This window comes from Thermobia domestica, chromosome 4 (genome assembly GCF_964235325.1).
Source record: "Thermobia domestica chromosome 4, izTheDome1.hap1.1, whole genome shotgun sequence".
In the NCBI taxonomy this organism is placed as follows: Eukaryota; Metazoa; Arthropoda; class Insecta; order Zygentoma; family Lepismatidae; genus Thermobia; species Thermobia domestica.
In genome coordinates, this window is record NC_137457.1 from 323,409,680 (window position 1) to 323,431,855 (window position 22,176).

The following is a 22,176-nucleotide window of genomic DNA, read 5'->3' on the forward strand; positions in this document are numbered from 1 at the left end:
AAAACGTAAATGACAAAACGAGTATGTGTTCATATGTATTCATATGGTTTCGAAATATTGTATCATTAAGTATTTCATTGCAGGTTACTATTCTTCTACACTTAATAACATTTCAACATGTCTCATTACACTTAAAGAAGAAAAATACGTGTGCACAATTTTTCCCGTTTGCGAGGATTGGCTTAGGGGGTTCGAACCTGGCATATTTAGTTTACTGTTTCTGAAGATACCGCAAGTCGAACTTAGATAATTTTAACTTCAAAATACCATAATCAATTAGCTCATTTTTTTTTCGAATAGAGTGTACCATGTGTCCTGTTGACCAAGCGATGTGTGGGAGATTTTCTTCTTCCTTCTTTTTTTAACCAAAAGGTCGAAAATAAGATTGGCAAAAGAATGTTTTCCACTCGGTATTAGTTAACATTGTGTTGGTTGTGTATATAAAACTGAACTTCTGTGTTTTGTGGAACTTTTAAAGTTGCATGTGTATTTCTTATTGTGTGTTATTATTTTGGATTCTGTGAAGATGTTTGTATGAGTTATTTTAGGGTTGTCATATTTCAAAAATGAAAATCCGGGACGCTACTAAATTACGAGAATCTTTGAAATGCTTAAAATGAAAAGAAGTGATATACAGGGTGGCCCAAAAGTAGGTATGCACCCCTGCATTGATCAAGTATAACATTCTAGCTTATAGGTTTATTTGCTTCGCTGTTCCGGGCTTAAGATATAAGTAAAAAGATATTAAGAACAAATAATAAAGAAATTAAGTCTACCTAATGTATAACAATAATAAATGATATAGAAGCAATGAGTTGATCAGTACGGGACTGTATACCTACTTTTGGGCCACCCTGTATACTAATTTATTTTCTTCCATTAGATAGAATTGTTCAAGTATTAGGTAATCACATTTTTAGTTATTTTAGTAGATCTCCTGCTCCCTAATTAAGCAAATGTAAGCAGATGATTTATCCCCTTCCCCTGATAAGCATTATTTAAGTAATTTCTCATTATTTGTTATGTTGCGTGGCATTTAGAGTCTGTTTTAACTCATTCAAGGTATGATGTTCCTTTCACACGTTTTCTTTTTCTTTTTTTTTTTTTTTTTATTTTGAGTGGTTAATTCATTGGCAATATGTTCGGCGATGTTTATCTTCAAAGACTTCTTTCGTTGAATTTTTACTTTATTTCTGTTAAGAGAATAATTATATACTTACTCCTGTGAGAAAAGCAAACTATAACATTCCTTTCCTTTCTTCTTCGCTGAAATCCGGAACATTTAAGCGTCCCGAGAAATATTTTCGGGACGCAGATCTCTATTCTATGACGGTCTTGGACTTTCCGAGACGAATGGCAGCTCTAAGTTCTTTACTTTTTTTACGCCGGCATGTTCACATGTATGATATATTCAGTTATTCTTTATTTTAATAATTAATTTGAAATCCTCTTGTACTTTGGTTAAGTAATTATATGACGACGGAAGGTAAAAGATCTTTTGAAAAGTTTGGACGCGATGCTACGATTAGGGATGAAAGTAGGGAAATTATACAGGGTGTCTCAAAAGTCCCCTGACAGTGTAACTGTTATTATCAGAGTTACAACAAAAGGTAAGAGGGGGAACCGTCTTCAAATGTGATGTTTTCAATCTAAAGTGAAAAGTTTTTTTTTTTTTTTTTAAATCGGACGAGCCATTTGGCTGTATACTCTTTATGCACACAATGTTAACTGAAAATATAACGTTGCCATTTTCCTAGACCCACAACATAAGCGTATGAAGTTACTGTCTTTTACACTAACGTGTCCATAGCCAGCCTCCATTTCAAACATGCCCCATCGATACGTTAGCGTAAAAGGCAGCCACTTCATTCATCTATATTGTGGGTCCAGGTAAATGGTAACGTTGTGTTTTCATTTAAGACTGGGCGCATAAAAAGTGTACAGCCCAAGTGGCTCCTCCGATTTTAAAAATTCCTTCATTTTAGATTGAAAACATCATATTTGAGGACGGTTTCCCCTTTTACATTTTGTTGTAATTCTGATAATAACAGAATTACCCTATATCAGGGAACTTTTGAGACACACTGTATATAATGTCAGAGCTTACTTTGAGAAAGAAAGACCAAACAAGGTCCATTAATATCAATAGAAATTTCCACTGATTTCTTTATTGCTCTATACAATACTTCAGAGCTAGCTGATTATGGAAAACACTTCCTTTTGCTCATGCGTTGACTCTAACTAGTCGAAATTTGAGATTAAATTTCGGTCTGTTACTCGTGCGCTTAAAACAATGACCGCCATATTTGTACGTCATTTGTCGTTTAGGTGAACATTGCCTGCTTCGCTAAGTAGGAAAACGGCTCAGAGAAAGATACGATGTGCGTTTTTCAAATGTCTACCACCTTCCTCATAAAACGAAGAATGAATGTGTAACAGAACTTGAGGTTTCTTTGAAAAGTAAATTCCCCCGAGTGAATTATTGAAATCATCACTAGAATGAGTGATCCGCACCAGAGGTGAACACGCTACCGCTGAGCCACTTTGTCCCCTTAAAACAGTAAATTGAGTCCTAATTCAAAAATAGATGTAATAAATAAATATTAAAAAAACGAACTCTTTTGTTTTAATCTTTCTTGATATCAGTATTTGAATTTTTATTTTCGTTAGTAATTACGGAGATTACTTGGATTCAAGGATTTCAAGAATTAGTTGATGTTTCAAAAAAGTACAACAGAAAATAAGTAACAAATGACTTTTAACTGCTTCGCTTTAAAAAAAAAAAAAAAAAAAAAAAAGATTGTTTTAAGGGTCCAGAGAGAAAAAGACATCACTGTATGCGCAGCAAAATATATTAACTTAGGAATATATCGATACTCCCAACTTTGATTTACTTCATGTTCTATTTTCTTGTAACATATGTCTTTAGTGTCATGAAGATTGTAACACTGTCAGAGCAAGTAGATGTCATTTTACTTCTGTTTCTTGAGATCTTCAACTCTTATAGAAAGAAAGACCGGCCTTCCTCTATACAACAGATGAATAGGAAAAGTAACATGTTTTCAGGAAAGATATTATTTTAAAATAATACTGCTTGCATTGTGCTGATTTCGAAAAGATTTTGATAAAGTACTCCTTGGTTTTGGTTTCAAGAACGCTCATTGGATATGTTGTGACGACACTCGAATTGGCAATGAAACAACAAAACATGCAAAACAGATGGTAAGTCGTTATAACTAGTGCAAACAATTTACTCACCTTCTGACATTTTCTTAGTGTAATAGAGGACATAGCTACCACGGCTGCCTCGTAATATTTTTAAACCTATATTACGCTTCAAATTGAAAAAGTCATCATAGTCTCATTGCCAGTACTTAGACCTCTCTTTCTTAAAAATCATTCTAGATTTGGAATACAGATCATGTATCAAATTTGCCATTTAAAATTACAGTATTTTCTTGTATAGCACCTATGTTTTGGTCGTACACAATAAGGTCAACCGAACTAGGGTATGCATACGGTAATACTATCGTTCAATTTCCAACCCTATATGTTATGAAAATGCAGAGAAAATGAAATGATATCTTCAAGTTTTACGTCCCACGTAATGCCGGTTAGGCTAAAGGAGACGGTGATGATGAAAAAATAAATGAAATGGTGGAATGAAGAAAGTAGGAGGAAACGGGAGAACCCCGAGAAAACCCACGAGCACGGTATTTGTCCATCACAAAGTCCACTGCAGTGAAAATGAGTCAGACGTAATGGAATTCGTGAGGATCTAGGGTCGTTTTCTTGGACGTAATCTCTGGAAGGTAGCCTACTTTTTTGATCAGAAGTGCACCATGCAAATGTTGACCGACTAATCGGATAGTCAACCCTACATAAAGTTATATTATCCGGTTATTACATATTTCAAATCTACATATTAAACAAAATTTACAATAGCACATTCTTTATTTAGTGTTACCAACCAAGGGTGTTCCAGTATCACGGACATCAAAATTATGGAGGCCTTTACAACAGCCATAACGCAAGGTTGATAGACGGGCAGGGCGGGATTAAGGGGAGGCTATAGCGCCGAGCCTTCAGGTCGACAGGGGACTCAATTCTGATCAAAATCTCAACTCGCTATCTAAAAAGAATCATGAAGATAAAATTATCATAAAATAAAATATGTCCAAAAATGTGAAGCATATTCCCTTTAACTTTCCTACTGTACTTCTACAGAAATGTATTAGGTGACGTCAGGAGGGGTCGGTCTCTCTCTCTCTCTCTCATTCACTCACACACACACAGCCCCGGCCCTCCAGTTGGGTTAATCCAACCCTGTAGACGGGCCAATGCAATGCAAGGTATTTTATAAAGGAAAACCAATGTTCTATCTTCGTGTAGCATACTATGATCATATTATCAATCTCCAATGAATTAAATAACTCATTCACTCTTATCGCCTATGGAATCGGAAGGTTCAATGCCGCGTTCACAAAAGCTCTCCACTGAGTTCTATCCTTAGTCAACTGGATCCAGTTTCTAGTTTGTATTCCTATTTCTGCGATATCCATCTTAATAACATTCTCCCATCTGCGCTTAGGTCTTCCTAATGGTCGTTTCCTGATTGATATTGCAGTTAAAATTTTGAAAGCGTTCCTACTTTCTTCCACTCTGGCCTCAAGACCTACCCAATTGAGCCTCCTAGACTTGATGATCCTAACAATGTTTGGCAAACGGTATAAACTATGCAGTTCCTCGTTACGAAGTTTCCGCCATTCCCCATTTGCGTTTCTCTTGTGTCCGAATATTCGTCTCAGGATCTTGTTCTCAAATACCTTCAGTCTACGTTTTCCTCTCAGTCAGAGTAAGTGGCCATGTTTCTCAACCATACAGAACAACAGGGATGATTTTCGTTTTATATATTTTAAGTTTCAAATTTCTCGACAGAATTAGCGACGATAAGAGATTTTGAACTGCAATCTCAAAAGAATAGGAACAAAATTACAAGGAATTGAAAATCTGATTTTTTAGAAATATATATATCTAACAGCAGGAAGTTGACACTCTCGGATGATGCTGCAGGTCCGACCATTTGATTGGCAGCCGTAAGTGTTCATTCACTGCGACATGCACAGTTCATAATTATGTTACTTGCAGGGTTCAAATTGCCAAACGTTCGATCTAGTTCACACTTGCAAAGGTCTGAATACCAGACATAGCCCCATCTGCGGGATAATTTTTGAGGTTGGTTTTCTTAAAATTAGTGAGTGCTGTGGTAATGAAGCTTTATACTTCAATTATTTACTTCTAAAATACTTCTGTTTCAATTATACTGATGTGAAATCTGAGAGTTCGCAATGTAGTTGGCAGTTGTTCGGTCAGATGTACCTGTAGCGGCAGAAGTATGAGCTATTGAGAAAAGATGTTGTATGTGCTACAGCTGTCTACTTAAGAGCAAAGAGATTCTTCTGGTCAAAAGGACAAAACCAAAGTTAAATTCACAGGCAAACAGTATGTGTGCATGAGGAAGACTGTATGAACCGTAGCAACAACTCCAGCTGGTACATATTCTTTGAAGAGGCTATGAAAACTTCATGGATTTCAAATGTGCCACGTGTACACTAACAGCATGAAATGAACTGAATGTCACGGTTCACCATTGAATAGGCAATTTGCAATAACTGGCAAATGATAAACTGTATGATTATGCGTAAGAAACTAAAATTTCATACAATCAGTTTTGCGCAGATGAGTATACTCTCAAAAGATGGAGTTATACAGAGGGTATTTTCAAACTTGCGCGATGATGAGAGAAATGGGTTGAAACACTTGGCGGCTATGTTGAAAAGTACATAACTTCAACATGAACCCTTACTTTGTAAATATTCTTGATGTATAAGCTATTACACTTTTGTCTACATAAATTGTGCGTTACTTAATGATCCACCCTCATACAATAAAAACAAAGTAAATTGTACAGCAAAACTTTTTATTATTGTTATTATCAATACAGGTAAGCAGCATCTCACATTCATCTCAACATGAACTTGCACAATATATTACAAATACATTTTGTTTATTCATTAATACTTTTAAAATTTTCACAACTGTTTACAAAATTACCACTTACGAGTTCATTTTAACGATCACAAAAGAATATTTTAAGTACGAAATTACATTTCGACCCTATTCCCCCCCCCCCCCCCTCCGTACTTGCATTTAATTACGTCTTTTATGAGTACTAAGACAAAATTTTATATTTTTTTCATATATAATAATCAGTGTAGAAGCTGCAAATAAACAATATTTTCACTTGAATTAACATTGTTTTTTGTTCTCTGACAAGAATAAAATGAACAATTAACTACATAATTACCAAAAGATTTATAAATAGTTTATATGTATATAATACCGTTCACTTGTTTTTTTGGTCTAAAACAGCGATTCTCAACCTATCTGTAAGTCACAAAACTCTTGTGTTGCATAAGGCAAGGGAATCAGGCAGTCCACGATAATATTCGAGTATAACCTATTTAATATGATAATGAAAAATGCCTGTTACAAATCCAAGTAACAGCAAATTCAATTTGATATTTATCCAAAAAGAAAACATCTGTGTTATACCAACTATAAAACTTTATTTTTATTATTATTATTATTATTATTATTATTATTATTTTTAAATCTAAGCTTAAGAAGTTTTTAGGTTGTCATTTAAGACATAACTGTCACAAACATTTAAGACAAGTGGCATGTACGATGCATACGATATTCTTCTTTTCATATTTATGCGGAGATGTACGTCCATTTTTGATTCAAATGAAAATGAAGTCCATAAATACAATTGACGCACACGTTGATTTAAAGACTTAATTTTTCGATCACAGAACCCAATAAACAACTTACGCAAAACCGGTATATGAGCAATTATTCGATAATGCATTAATTATAACCAGTTTTTATTTTAAATTTTAGAAGCTGCTGGTTAGAATGATTTCAAAGTATCCTGCAAGAATCAACTTAATTCTTTTCATCAAATTTATGAGAGTACAGATTCGATTCTCTAACTACCGTCAATTTGTCACGCACTAAAGAAGAAAGGGAGACCCAAGAATAAGCAAAAATAATATTTCTGTAAGCGTAGTTGTCTTTCAGAAACCACTAGTAAACATCATGAAAAAACTACATTTTTAAACAATGTAAGACACGATTTGACGGCAAACAAATAATGAATAAAGAAATGGATTTTAAAAAAATTGCACCTATACTGGAAAATTCACATCGCATGTAATAGGAATCACTTCTTAGATTTAATTAGGTGAAAAATTGTTAATTATGTCCAGTATATATATATTATTGAGACTGCCTTGGTCTAAATTAAGAGATTTTTTGTTGTGTTAATACAAAATGATTCATTGAGACAGCCTTGGTCTAAATTAAGAAACCTTTTGTTGTGTTAATACAAAATGACTCACTGAAACTGTCTTCATTTAAGTTGAGACCATTTCTTGTGTTAACACAAAATGAGTCACAAGTGTCCCTCCTGGTTTGTTTTAGATGTGAAGTATCTTAACGTTATTAATTTGATTTTTTTTTTTTTCCAATATGCACGGTTCAGAAAGACCTACTTGAATAATTTACTTCCTGGGATATCACAACCGTACGAGGGAACTAAATCTTTCCATTTCATTAAGTTTAATCTTCTCGATGGGACGACTGGAGAAAGGTTGAGAATCACTGCATAACACTCAGTACCTTACGAATGAAAATCAGTCTTATCTCGGTTTTTTTGTTTTTCTTTAAGTCATCTAACATACCATAATGAATGCTGCTTGGTAGAACAAAATATATGAGTGACTAGGACTATGAGGCAACTAAACTTGACAGCAACGTATTATTCATTAATACATTACTTACTACCTGAAACGTCGGACGAAAAGAAAGAAATCGACATTTCAGCTATTGTCAAACTGAAGAAATCTCACTACAAGACACGAAATTAGTTCATAATAGCTGATGGCTACAAAATAGAAATTTTAAACGTTAGACAATCTTTGTTTCACTAAACATAGGAAAACTATTTACCGGTACTTATATTGCGATTATTAACAATGATTTTTCATTTTTGACATAATAAGAATACTATCACTACGGTTGTTTTCTTCTTAAAACTTGGGGAAAAATGTTTTTATTTTTTCAAAAGGATCATAAACTGTTAAGACAGAGTAAATGTATTATTTGTTCTAAGGGAGTGAACTTGTACGAGATTCTTGGTTACACACTACTACAAAAACTATGAGCTCCATTTCTTCGATTTTTTTCCACACGAATCACACTTTTTTTTTTTCTTGTTTTGTTTATTTCCCCGTCACAACGCCAATTGCTAGTCCAGCGGCAAAAGACAAAATAAAAATATCAAATTCTCGTAAGTGATCCGGCTCTTCACCTGTTGTAAATATATTATACCATCGTTTGGCTTTGCGTTCACCTTTTTTCAGAGCATCTTCTGCCTTATCCAGTTTGCGATCTACAAACCTCTCAACCTGGAAAAAATAAGCAAAAATGCAATGCACAATCGTATTATAGTGCAAAAAATGAGTACTGGGTGCCACATGTACAAAAAGATATCTTTTACTTCAGAGATACAAGGTCGGCTACCATACTTGTTAAATTTTATAACAGAAAGAAGAACGTGATTTTCTCCACCAGACTTAACATAAGGACATCCGACATTTTATCACTCGCTATCTACAAAACTAGTTTAAGGTTTTAGATTTCAGGCATTATGCCACTTAAAGATCGCCTAAAATTACATCTCGAGCAGTAACTTAAATAAAAAATAAAATAAAAATTAATTTCCTCAAAAAAAAGCGGAAACTCGTTCTTTTACTCCTGAAGTATACTTGTCTCCAAAATGATTGTCGCATATCTATAACTCTTCTTGTAAGAATATAATTTGATAATGATTTTGCAGAATACTTTTAATACTGATACTATGTGTATAATCGGGAAATGTATGTTTGTGGTAAATTTTATAGGAAAAGAATTATAAATACGAAAATTAGAAGGAGTAAAATAAAATGGTGCTAAATGGACAAGAAAGTTTTATTTTCATTTTATTGTTGTTATTTACTGCTCTTTTGACATGAAATTTGCACATACACGTATTTTCCGATTATACACATACTAACGATATAATAAATACCGGGCGAATTCGTTATCAAATTATATTCCTATAAAAACATATTTATAGACATGCGACAATAATTTTGGACATGAGTGTACATATACGAGGAGAGTCGAAAAGTTCCCGGAGGGTACACATTCACTTAATTGCCTTCAAAATAGTCTTACCACAATATAGGTACACATTCACTTAATCGCCTTCAAAATAGTCTTACCACAATATAGGTACACATCCACTTAATCGCCTTCAAATAGTCTTACCACAATATAGGTACACATTCACTTAATCGTCTTCAAAATGGGCTCCCTGAGAACATACACATTTGTTCCACCATTGCTGGAAACAACGCTGAAAATCATGTTTTGGTATGTTCCAAAGTTCAGCCGTCGCGTTGGTTTGGATGTCTTCTACGGTGGCAAAACGGTTACCTTTGAGGCCATTTTTGATCTTGGAGAAGAGTCAGATATCCGCTGGTGCTAAATCCGGTTAATAGGGACGTTGATAGAGGAGGGGAATGTTCGTTTGTGCGAGGCAAAGATAACCGTTTTGCCACCGTAGAACACATCCAATTCTGAACCAACGCGACAGCTGAACTTCGCAACATACCAAAACAGGATTTTCAGCGCTGTCTGCAGCAATGACAGGAGCGGTGAAACAAATGTGTATGTTTTCACGGAGCCTATTATGAAGCCGATTTTGCGAAGGTGTACCTATATTGTGGCAATAAATAGTTATAACGAAATTCCGGGAACTTTTTGACTTCCTAGAAATTTTGGGTGCATAAATTTGGGGGAAAAGGTGTAAATTTTAAATGTAAATCTTCAAAGAAACAGCATCAAAGTTAATTTCATCATATATATTCCCTAAAATAATTTTCAGAACACAATGTTATTCAAGTCACAAGTCCACAAAACTGTTAAAACACGTAACATTTAATATATATTTTTCTCTCTAAAGCTGCATCTGTGATCACTACGTAAATATTTGTATGTACAAAAGCACTCAATAATATCGATTGGTGACAGTCGTGATAGGCCAGTTTGATGTCACCTCCCTTCCCTTCCTATTTAATACCTTTCGATTGGCTGTTTTATCTAGACATTTTAGGAGTGAAAAATTTCATTCCAAATTTTTCTTATAACTGAAGCAGAACTGAAAAAGATGTTGAATGTAGTTACCCATATAGCAGTAGATCCGTCCGCCCTAAATCGAGGAGAGTGGATTTGCCTGGCGGGGAGTGCACTGAACCGAAAGTAATGCAATATATGTTCTGTGTTCCTCGTTTAAAAAGCAAAGGCAGCAAAATAAATCTTTTAAAAGCGTAAAAAGGTTATGATGTCGACAAAAGGTGCTTGAAACATGCAACCAGACAACAGTTAGTAGTATTCATTTCATGTTTTCTTTGTAAGACAAGCTAATTTGAGCATTTCAATAGTAAACAAAAATTAAGATGCAGCATCTAAACTCTCTGGCTCTAAGTATTATAATGGCATACCATTCTGGTATATGATTTGGCAACACCAGATGCTTGAAGCCCATGCTTTATTTTGCTCTCACGGGCCCAGTATAAACTAATACATATGTTGAGAACATCTTCGTCGCAATATTAATTGTAACAATAAAAACATTACTGGAATGTTAAATTGAATTAACGGTACTGTACTGTACTGAGACAGAAAATGCTTTCATTTATGAAACTGGCCTTGTCTAAATAGATCCTGATGTGTGTTTATCTTTTTTAGAATTTGTTTATAGTAATGATATCTTAAGTAGTGATAGTTTGAGCAAGAGCACGCAAAAGTTAAGAATCAAAGAATGTTAAGTATGCTCGTCCTTTGAGAGAGTTATAAAAGAAAGGATGATTAATATGTTAGTCCTTAGGAGGCTATTGTATTTTAATAACTTGTGGAATTTCAATTGGTGCGGTGGGTATGCTGAAGATGTACAGTCCGTAGCAAAAATATCTGCAACATGAGCATGTAACTTTATTGTGAAACGATGAAGTCTTTTGCTCCAAAATAAGTGTGCAGGGGAGGACGTCGAAAATTCTCTTGGCGTGATTCGTGCCACTTTGATGTTATGTTGATTCAATGCGCTGTTAGGCGTAGGTTCACAATAAACTCACGTGCTCATGTTGCAGGTTTCTTTGCTGCGGACTGTACCACTGTAGTTGTGAATGGGCACACCACTATTATAAAATGCATAAAGACATGCTATGATTATACAAAGGTACAGAGGTCAATTAACATGACTTTTTTTGACGTGTCATTTATTTTCAGGACAGTTCCATGTAACACAAGATATCTTTTCATTAACTTGGTCTAGAAGTATAATTCTTGTTCCTATACATGACGTGTGCAGCAAAAATAATGTGCATATAACGCAATACTATGGTGGTGGAGGGGTGAGTATCAAATTCAATTATTTTACCTTTTCTATGAGTAACCTTCTTTGGGTGGTTGGGGAGAATATTTCCTACATAAAACGAATTCATTACGCCTTTCTTTTTACTGACGCAAAATTTCTTCTAAAAGACTGAATAAAGGTAACGTAGATGTGTTCCCCCCCCCAAATCCTACTTTTTTTGCATTTTATGTATCATTTTGTTTCTTCTTCTTCTACGAATTGGGTGGGAATTGTACAAATGTTACCTCGTTGGAATTTGTGTTCCATAAGCTTTCCAACGATGAATCAATCCTGACTCTATGACAATTAGGGAGATCGTCGGAGCCCTCACATGAGGGTCTACGATTTCGTTCAAATCCCTGCCAGGTGTAAAAAGGTAATTGTACACTCATGTCCAAAATTATTGTCGCATGGCTATAAATATGCTGTTGTAGGAATATAATTTGATAACGAATTTGCCCGTTATTTCTTATAATGTTAGTATGTGTATAATCGGCAAAGACATGTACGTAGCAAATTTCATGTCAAAAGAGCAGTAAATAAGAACTATAAAGCGAAAATAAAAATTTCTTGTCCATTTAGCAACATTTTGTTTTACTCATTCTAATTTTCGTATTTATAATTCTTTTCCTATGAAATTTATCACAAATATACATTTCCCGATTATACACGTTGTAGCAATATTAAAAGTACCCTGCAAAATTATCAAATTATATTCTCACAAGAAGACAGTTATAGATATACGACAATCATTTTGGACATGAGTGTACAGCGGGAAGGCTGAGCGGAATAACTAGTAAATTTCACATTTGAGATCTTTCTTAAATTGAATAAATGGAATGAAATTTTCAGGTTAATATCCCACAATTATGCATCGAGGTTAAGGGAGACAGTGATAATGAAAATGAGTGAAATAGCAGAAAGAAGATGGAAGGAATCGGTATCAACCAGAAAAAATTCACTCATACAGTGTTTGTCCACCACAAAGTCAACAGCGCGAGCTGGGAATGAACCAGGACCCCATACACCAGAGCTAAACGCTCTACCACTAAGCTACCGCGGTCTCCATCTTAGACTGAACTAAATTACACCACAGCAAACAAAGGAAGTATTGAAAAAAAATATGGTTAACAACAAGTTACAGATGATACTTTTAGTTGCGTTTTGGGTTATCAAAAAGAGCATGAACTTGCGAAAAGAAAAGAAATGTAAAATATAGTTCTAAGGAAGAACGATATTACTTTTGTTACAGTTGTTAACTGAACAATAGGTAAACTAGAACTAAAACTACTTCCAAATCAATAACCATATAAACAAACACTTACAAACTACCACTGAATTAACCCTTTAGGGACAGCTGTTCTTTCAAGCAGTGTGTTTCTCCAGAGACGGAAAAAAAAAAAATGAATAAAAATTTCAAACTGTATTTTTATTATATTGCAATATATAAAATGGCTTATTTGTCAAATTTGTTCAAGCGTGTGGACCAAGCTTATATAACACATTCGTTCTAAACGGAACGATCTCTTGTGTGTTTATATGCCACGCCCGTCTCTAAAGGGTTTAGGGACGGCTATAAATGCTTCTTCAGAGATGAAAAAACACAAATGCCATGCAAGCCTATAATTGGGTATGGAGTGATTTATTTAACAAATTAAAAACAAAAGAGGCTTATAAACCACAATCGTCCTCTGCGCCGATGTTTATATACCACACCTGCCCTCAACGGAACGATTAGCTGTGAGCTTATATGACATGCCCGCCTCTAAAGTGTTAATAGGCGATGTCCATGTGTTCATATAGCACACCTGCCCTCAACGAAGCGATCGGTTGAGTTTATATGCCACGCCCGTCTCTAAAGGGTTAATAGGCGACGTCCAGATGTGTTTATATACAACACCTGCCCTCAAGGGAACGATCGGCTGAGCTTATACGTTACGCCCGTCTCTAAAGGTTAATAGGCGACGACGTCCAGATGTGTTTACATACCACACCTGCTCTCAACGGAAGAACAATCGGCTATGTTTATACGTCACACCCGTCTCTAAAGGGTTAATAGGCGAAACAAAAAAGTTAAAATGAAAGGAAAGCATGCGTCTCACCTAAAATAAAAGGGCGGGTGATAAGACATCTAGGAAGTAGCCATTCCTAAAAGGAATCCCCCCACAAAGCCAGCAGCCAAATAAGAGTTCTCTTGTGCAAATTGACGTGCCTGCAATAACAATTAATAGCAGTCACTCTAGCCAGGTTTCTTACGACAGTTATTTACACACGGACTATTTCAAAAACTTTTTTTTTTTTTTTACTGCAAACATTACGCGTTTTACGTAGTAAAGCTTACTAATAAAGACAGAATAAGATTAAGTGAAATTGAAATATATTTCAAACATTTTAGTGAGTTTTTTAACAGTACATTTGTTATCCCACCCTGATATGCACCTAAAAATAATTGTAAAAAAATATTAATGTTAAAAAAAGGAAGAACAACATAGCTATGTAAACACAAATCAAATTATTTAAAGCACTAATATGAAAAAATAAAAAACGGTAATAACTTCAATTAAATGAAATTAAACGCCTTGCAAGAGGAACATTTCGCCTAAACCAAATGTTTCATCAGATGCTTAAAGATACAAAGAACTTATCTTGTATTTGGGGAAGAAAAACTTACCATTACAGTATTATCACTCTCTGGCAACTTTTTCAAAGTTAACTACTGCGCTGATAGACTGTTAACATGTAGATTAGTTCCTTCCTTTCCGTGTAATCCCTTTTCTTATAAGAAATAAGTTAATCCTCACATTAAACATAGTGAAAACGTGGCCTTTTGTGAAATGAATGAAATGGAGACAGTGGGAGGAAACGGGAGAACCCCGAGAAAATCCATGCACATGGTGTTTGTCCACCAAAAAGCTCACTTGGCGGGAGCTGGGATCCAACAAAGGATTCCATGCACCAAAGATGAACGCTCTACCACTGAGCCGCGCTTCTCGTATTATAGAATAATAGCATAAGGTTGGGTATGAAATTAAACAAAGTTGACGTTATTTATAACGTGAAAGTTGAGGATAAAGAAGCATGTTGGAATAAATTGCACTAAAGATGTTGAAAATTAATCTGTTGTTTATATCAGACTGAGGTTTCGTTTCATTTACGATGGTATGTAAATTCTCAGGACGGTCGCTGCTGGCATTCTGAAAAACTACGGTAATATGTGGAGACCTTATCACATGTTCAGAAAAATGACATGGATCATAACTTTGCTTTTAACAAAACCGTAACTTCAAACTGTTCAAACTATTGAATAGTGTTACGTCGAACAACTACTCAATTAATTAGTTGATTAGCTGATGAAGAAGAAAAGTTACATGGTTACTTTCAACTATGTAATTCATAATGTACGTCAGTCAATAAAGAAGATTCTGTAGATCTTACGCCCCCCCCCCAAAAAAAAAGTCCGAGTACAGAACGGTGACAATCTTTCGACTCCCTGACCCGTCGGTGTGTGACTGCTACTCATGAGGATTCAATCAACAATTGATGAATTTAGAACCAACACCACAACAGTAATATTACTCGAAACTTCCAAAATAAAGCAAAAAGAACAGACCTGTGTCCGCAGGCGGGGAAAAAACACTTCCGACGCCTCCTTTAGTGAGACAGGACTTACACTTGCCATAATACACCATGTATATATATATATATATATATATATATATATATATATATATATATACTTAATATACAGGATGTTTGGACGCAACACCCATAAACTTTCACACGGAAACTTGAAAGAAATTGCAGACCAAAATGGGTGCAGAAATGTATTCCGGAATTCTAGTCTATCGACAACTGGAAGGAACAATAAAGATCTTAAGTCGAGAATAAGATGTTGGATCACGGTCGGACAGAAAAACAAAATAATCATTTTGACTCAGATTCAATTAATGTAACCAGTAAATATAAAATGCGTACCAGTTTTCAGTTCCTGTTTTATCATTTTTCGTTTGTAGAAGACGTCCTGAATTTTCTCCAATGTTTCATGGCTAACCCTATTTTCTTTTACCTAACTTTGATCCAACATTTCATTCTCGAGTTATGACTTTATTATTATTATTATTATTATTATTATTATTATTATTATTATTATTATTATTTGATCATTTTCTATAAGGCAGATCAAATATCATTCAGCATCAACATTCGCCAGCAATTAGATTATGTAATCACAATCTTCAGTTAATTATGAAGCGTACAAAGATTGATTTTTCTATGCCTTCTGATCAATATGTTTCTATAATTCGAAATTATTAAAAGTAACAATGTTCAATGTATACAAGGGCGGATGTAAGGGGGGCTATAGGGGCTATAGCCCCCCTTGACCTTCAGGTATACACAGGATAAAAAGGACTTCAATCCTGTTTTACACTGGATAAAGCGGCAAACTATGGTTTAGCCCCTCCCTTGATCCCATTCTGGATCCGCCGCTGAGTGTATACAAATGCGCTTTGAAACTTATATCAATAGCCACTCTGTCGTGTCGTGACAAAACGCTGTAACTTTGGCGGAGCAGTTTTGCGAAAAAGAGCCGTAAAGTTTTCATCCGAAAATGTGATCTGTATCGTGTACAACCAGTATACCTTGACTTTGGAAACACGTTTTTACATGTAATGTTACGTAAATGCACGTTGTGTGATTAAATTTGATGAAAATTGATTGGTTGACCATTATTTCCTAGTTACACTGGTTCTACACGATACAGATCACATTTTCGGATGAAAACTTTACGGCTCATTTTCGCAAAACTGCTCCGCCAAAGTTACAGCGTTTTGTCACGACACGGCAGCACTCTTATCAATAGCCACTCTGTATTTCCATCATTACTTCATCATTTTTTATGTATTTGCACATCATTTGTATTATCCGTATTAGTACTTTTTTTACTTTTTGTATTTCTAGCATTGTTTTCTTGTATTATATTCAGGTATTCACACATCCTTCTTATAATTTTATAATATTTTTTAAAGTGTTGTATTTGTAGATATTTCCCTTAGTATTTTGTATGCTTTCCTTTGTTGTAAATTACCTTTATTTTATGCCACTAGTTAAATTGAACATATAGCTGTCAAGTGCATTGAAATAAAAAAAATAATAAATAAATTTCTCTCAATTTTCGACGAATTATAACAATATACGACGCATTTCTGCACTCAAGTTGGTCTATATTTTTTTGTGTAGGTTTCCGTGTGGCGAATTATTTATTTCGTAAAGTTTGTGGGTATTGTTTCTCAACACCACGTATAAACCAAAAAATAGAGTATTATACTGAATTTCAATTTGGGCTTACTATTATTTGAGACACCCTGTATATTGCAACCTACAATACAATAGTCTAATTTCCATCTAGTAGCTACTACAAACAAACTTTAGCACATGAATATACAATACATTCACTGACAAAGTGCAGTACATGCCTTCTATACATATATACAAAGATATATATATATATATATATATATATATATATATATATATATACATAAATTTTGAATACCTTGTCCATCCATTTTGGAGCTTCCCCGCTTGCTTTCTCTTCAATTTTATCTGTAACTTTATCCACTTCTTTATAGACTTTATCCCAGTTTATTTTGATATAGCCTTTGTGGTTGGCATACTGCAGAAGGATTATTCCGCCTCCTAATCCTAAGGCAACCACTTTGCCAACCTTCATCGAGAGGTAACCTGTGCACCTGGAAATACAAAATTACGAATTTATTAAATATGGAGATATAAACTATATTCAACAGTAGTGTGATTTCTTCAAAACTGAAAAGACTATCCAGAATTATAAATTAATTCAAATAAATACATATCGATTAAAAGTAGTTTGGAATACCGAAAAAGCTAATTAGGTTAATTAATATATGTTTAAATGAATCCCAAAGTAAAGTCCGAGTAGGATTTTTTTTTCTTTTACGAGCTTTCATGTTGAAAACGGCCTGAAACAAAAACATGCGCTATCGCCAATAATATTCAACTTTGTTCTGGAATACCCTATACGGAAAATCAAAGATAGCAACCAGGGCCTAGAGTTAAATGGTATTCACCAGGTTATATGCTGATGATGTAAATTTAATAAGGGATGATAGAACAATAGAAAGAAATGTACAGGTCTTATTAAACGCTTGCAGGGTCAAGGGTTTAGAAGTAAATGCAGAGAAAACTAAATACATAGAAATTCGTCAGCATCGTAATACGGCAAATTATGGATGCGTTAAAATATCAAATAATATTTTTGATAAAATGGATACTTTCAAATATCTAGGTCAATATTAACAGAGGAAAATCATATTCACAAAGAAATTAAATGTCGACTAAAAGTAGGGAATTCGTGTTATTATTCAGTTCAGTTGTCGCGAATTCTGACAAGAAATTTGAAGCTTAAAATATATAAAACGATAATCATGCCTGTTGTTCTGTATGGTTGCGAAACATGTTCTCTTACGCTGAGGGAAGAACACAGACTGAAAGTATTTAAGAACAAGATCCTACGACGAAGATTCGGACCGAAGAGGAACGGGAATTGGGAATAGCGAAAGTTTATAACGAGGAACTGCGTGATTTATACGGTTTGTAGCCAGGATTGAAGAACAAGGTGTCTACTAGAATTTCAAAATGAAATTTCGTGACTTTTCCATGACCTTTTCTTTACCAAACCATAAAATTTCGTAACATTCTCAAGTGCGAATTTGGGTGCGAATTAGGCCGAATTTTCATACATGCGATAGAAGCAACTTTGGTAGCGCTTTGGTAGCGTCTAAAGCCGACTATAAACATTTTTGGTGGTGAATTTTGACATTTTATAGAACAAAATTTTCCGGTCTGTACTTATATATGTACACATAAAAAAATTCGTGATCCAAAACCTAAATTTCGTGACTTTTTCTTTAGTTTCATGACTGTTTTCTGATTTCGTGACTTTTTCATGACATTCGTGAGTTTCGTGACCAATAGACACCCTGAAGAAAGTAGAAACGGTTTCAAAATTTTAACTAATAATTCAATCGGAACACGACATTAGAAGACCTAGGCGTTGATGGGAGGACAATATTGAAGATGGATTTCGCAGAGATAGGAATACAAAGTAGAAACTGGGTCCAGTTAGCTAAGGATAGAAGTCAGTGGAAAGCTTTGGTGAACGCGGCATCAGTGGCGTAGCAGCTGCCCCCGCAACCCCCGCAGTGCGGGGGGGCCCCGATGTATAGGGGCCCCGAAGTCTTGCGATGAATAAAGTTTTAAAGAAGTAGAACTTCCACCTTACTTGTGTCGGCTTTACAAGTGGGGCCCCTTCTCTATACTTTGCGGGGGGGGGGGCGCAAAAGTATGCTACGCCACTGCGCGGCATTAAACCTCTGGGAGCCATAGGCCATAGAGTTAGTTAATGGGAATTAGCCACTTAAGGAAATCGTGATTAGGTTTAGTTCGCTGAAGTGGTGCTATGTTTTTACAATAAGTAAGTGTCATTATTTCTTACCCAAGGAGTCAGTGTCTTATATGGCCTCGTTGCTGAAAGGGACATTAAACTCGAAATCAACTCAACCCAAGAAGTCAGTTTAGAATAGGTGTAATAAAGTAATTGCGTCTGATATTTACTGTACAGAGTTGAATACGTTATACTGGATGTGAGTGTACAAATACTTAGTGAGAGATGTTAATTAATTAGATGTGGTGTTGCTGTATGCGGTACGCGTCCTCCACGAGTACTATTTTATATTTGTTTCTTAATGTTTATGTAGAGTTTGTAAAGGGCTACTGTTACGTTACACAAAAGAAGAGCACAATACGTATGCACAGCTAGTACACAAGTATAATAGTTTTGCGAACTTGACCTAATGTGGACTAAGAAGGAGCGGACATGTTGAGTTTTACGGAATAAGGGATGAATTATTGACACCTTATAATACTTCACTGCATATTACTCTAATAAAATTTCTACAGGACATAGAAAAGTACAAGCATAACATACTCTACAATAATTTTTTTTAAAAAATTATCTTTTTCTTTTCTTTCTTTTATTTTTAATTTAATTAATGCTGTTTTCACTTACACACAAAACTGATCAAGTATCTAGTTCTTTGTAGAAAACATCACGCGATAGTACACTCACTCACACTCACTTTAGTAATGCGGATGGGGAGGATTGGAATTTCTACGTAAAGAACAAAAAATGTAACTAAATTGGATACGTAGTTCGATGAGTTAGTGCCACAGAGGGAAAAGGAGAAGGATTCCAAAACTTAAATAACGCAACAAATCTTTGAGCAGACAGAAAAATATACGGACAATCATATGCATAAAATGTACATTTATTCTAATGATAGAAAACAGAAACATACATTATTTTTCTACATAATCTCCCTGCACTTCAACACACTTTTTCCAACGATTCACAACTTTTTTAAATTCCGTCGGTTGCACCTGTAACCAATTTTGGATCGCATCAATACCTTCTGCATCGGTTGCAATTCTTCTTCCCCTGAGCGCTTTCTTCAATGGTCCAAACATATGAAAATCGCGATTTCGTCCACTGTCATATCCATCGCCATATCCTCAATGACTTTCAAATTGTCTCCAGTCGTTGACGTCGATGGCCTACCCGATCTTTCCTCGTCACGTAAAAAGAAGTTCTTTCGTTTGAAACGATCTATCCATTCGTAGAACTTCCTTCGCAATAAACCGCTGCCACCATATTGTGCTTGTATTCGATGAGTAATTTCCGCAGTTTTAACACATTAACTGTAGTTGCACTGCCCATTGTTAATTAAAAGTAGAAATATTTGATCATTTATTGTTTGTAATGATTTGTAAACGCTTATTTTTTTTTAATGTTAATTTAATGTAGATATTTTATTTTACATTTATATCTAGTACGAATCATAAAATTTTAAATAAATTTTGGAGAAAGAAAAAAAAATCCTATTCATGATGTTTTCCTTTTAGGACATAATTACTGGCTCGTCTATACCCCACTGAACAGATGCCCGAAGAGTAGTGTGGCCACCACCACCATTCGCGCGCCAATCCAATGCAGTACAGAACAACCACAATGGCCTAAAAGGATTAACTCAAATTCTGACCAGACAAGTTTTATTTCTAAAATTAACGAACGTTTATTGCATCTGACTATTTTAAAAAAAAAATGTCGTGTCATTAATTCCAAGATCTTGCTGAAGCGACACCCAGCATCGAAACCTTTAAGCTTTACTTAAACGAAGACTATCATTAATCTTATTTATAGTACTTCAGCTTGAAGACGATATTAATCAGTCAACTGTATGTACAAATATGTACTGTTTTCGATTTGACCAAATAAAATTTTAAATATTTGTATATCTTTTATTGCAATTTCATATTCTTTAAATAACAACAATACTCCTTCATCTCTTAAGGAGTCATTTTCAAGAACGGATAACAAAATTCCTTTAAGAAATTGGAAAAGGAAAATAACTCATTGCTATCACTAAACATAGTATAGTTTACAGTTGAGGTTAGCTCCATATCTCACCAGGCGTGCCCATACTTATAATCTCCAATCAATAAACACACAACAAAAAAAAAAAAAAATGTTACTATTATTTTCCCTATAATTCAGCATATTTGAAATACTGAATACACTCCCTTTTACGGAGGGCAAAAGCTTGATATTTATATCTCATTTCATTTAACGATATTCATTTAGTTATCCGCAAGACCGTGCATGACATTAATATCAAAGCAATATAACACACAATAAGAAAGAAATCTACCTAACTAATCTAATCTAACCTAACCTATAGCTATCCTACTTCTACCTCATTTAGTACGAATATTGAAACCACATTTCATATTTAATAGGGCGGATAACTTGCACATTATATATATTTATATATTCACATCATACGAAATTCACACAATAATAAAAGAAATCAGACACATAAATAAATTGCACGCTGGAGTTGCCTCAACATCTATTTACGCTATCAGGAATAACAAATTTGTTTTTCAATAGTTTCTCGAAAGTATGCAAATGAGGTTTTGATTATACAACATAATTCAAATTTCTGTGGAATTTTGAATTTATGTTAACCGTATCACAACAACAACGCTCATGAAAGAAAGAAAAAAAAAACTAACTTAAAGTGATTATGGAATCAATACCGTCAACAGTATCAATATATATTTATCAAATAACATGCTTTTAAGATGTCAACATCAAGACAATGTGCAGAGCTTTCACTATCTGGTCTCATAGCAGCAGCTAATTATAAGACTCGAAGTTCGTGACTATTAGATTTTGTCATTACTCATTTCCTTCCCCTCTACAGACTGTCTGAAATTGTGTGACTTAGCGATACGCTTAACAACTCTTCATCATAATCACATACATAACGGAGAATTGACTATTGTCCCTGATTAACAATTTTGAATTCAGTCATCAAAACAATGTCACTGATACCCCAAAGTCACTAATACTTCAAGTGGTTTAAAGAGGAGTTCTCATGCAACTTCTAGAAGTCAACAAAATGGAGGATAAAGTCACTGACCTGTATTCT

The 22,176-nt window shown here is 34.6% G+C and overlaps 1 protein-coding gene across 2 annotated transcripts in view; it reads right to left on the reverse strand.

Annotated features, from left to right (window-relative positions):
- Positions 1-5,959: 5,959 nt before the first annotated feature.
- The window catches only part of LOC145684408 (FUN14 domain-containing protein 1-like), a 49,273-nt gene continuing 33,056 nt past the window's right edge, over positions 5,960-22,176 (reverse strand). Inside the window, exons 3-5 of one of the 2 annotated variants that reach the window (XM_081756712.1) lie at positions 17,139-17,334; positions 13,687-13,796; positions 8,399-8,534 (exon numbers count right to left, since the gene is read on the reverse strand). In XM_081756712.1, coding sequence (XP_081612838.1) covers positions 13,716-13,796; positions 17,139-17,334 — 277 coding nt within the window. In that variant the 3' untranslated portion in view covers positions 8,399-8,534; positions 13,687-13,715. Of the gene's footprint in view, positions 8,535-13,686; positions 13,797-17,138; positions 17,335-22,176 lie in introns of both variants that reach the window. The other variant, XM_081756711.1, reaches the window with a different exon arrangement.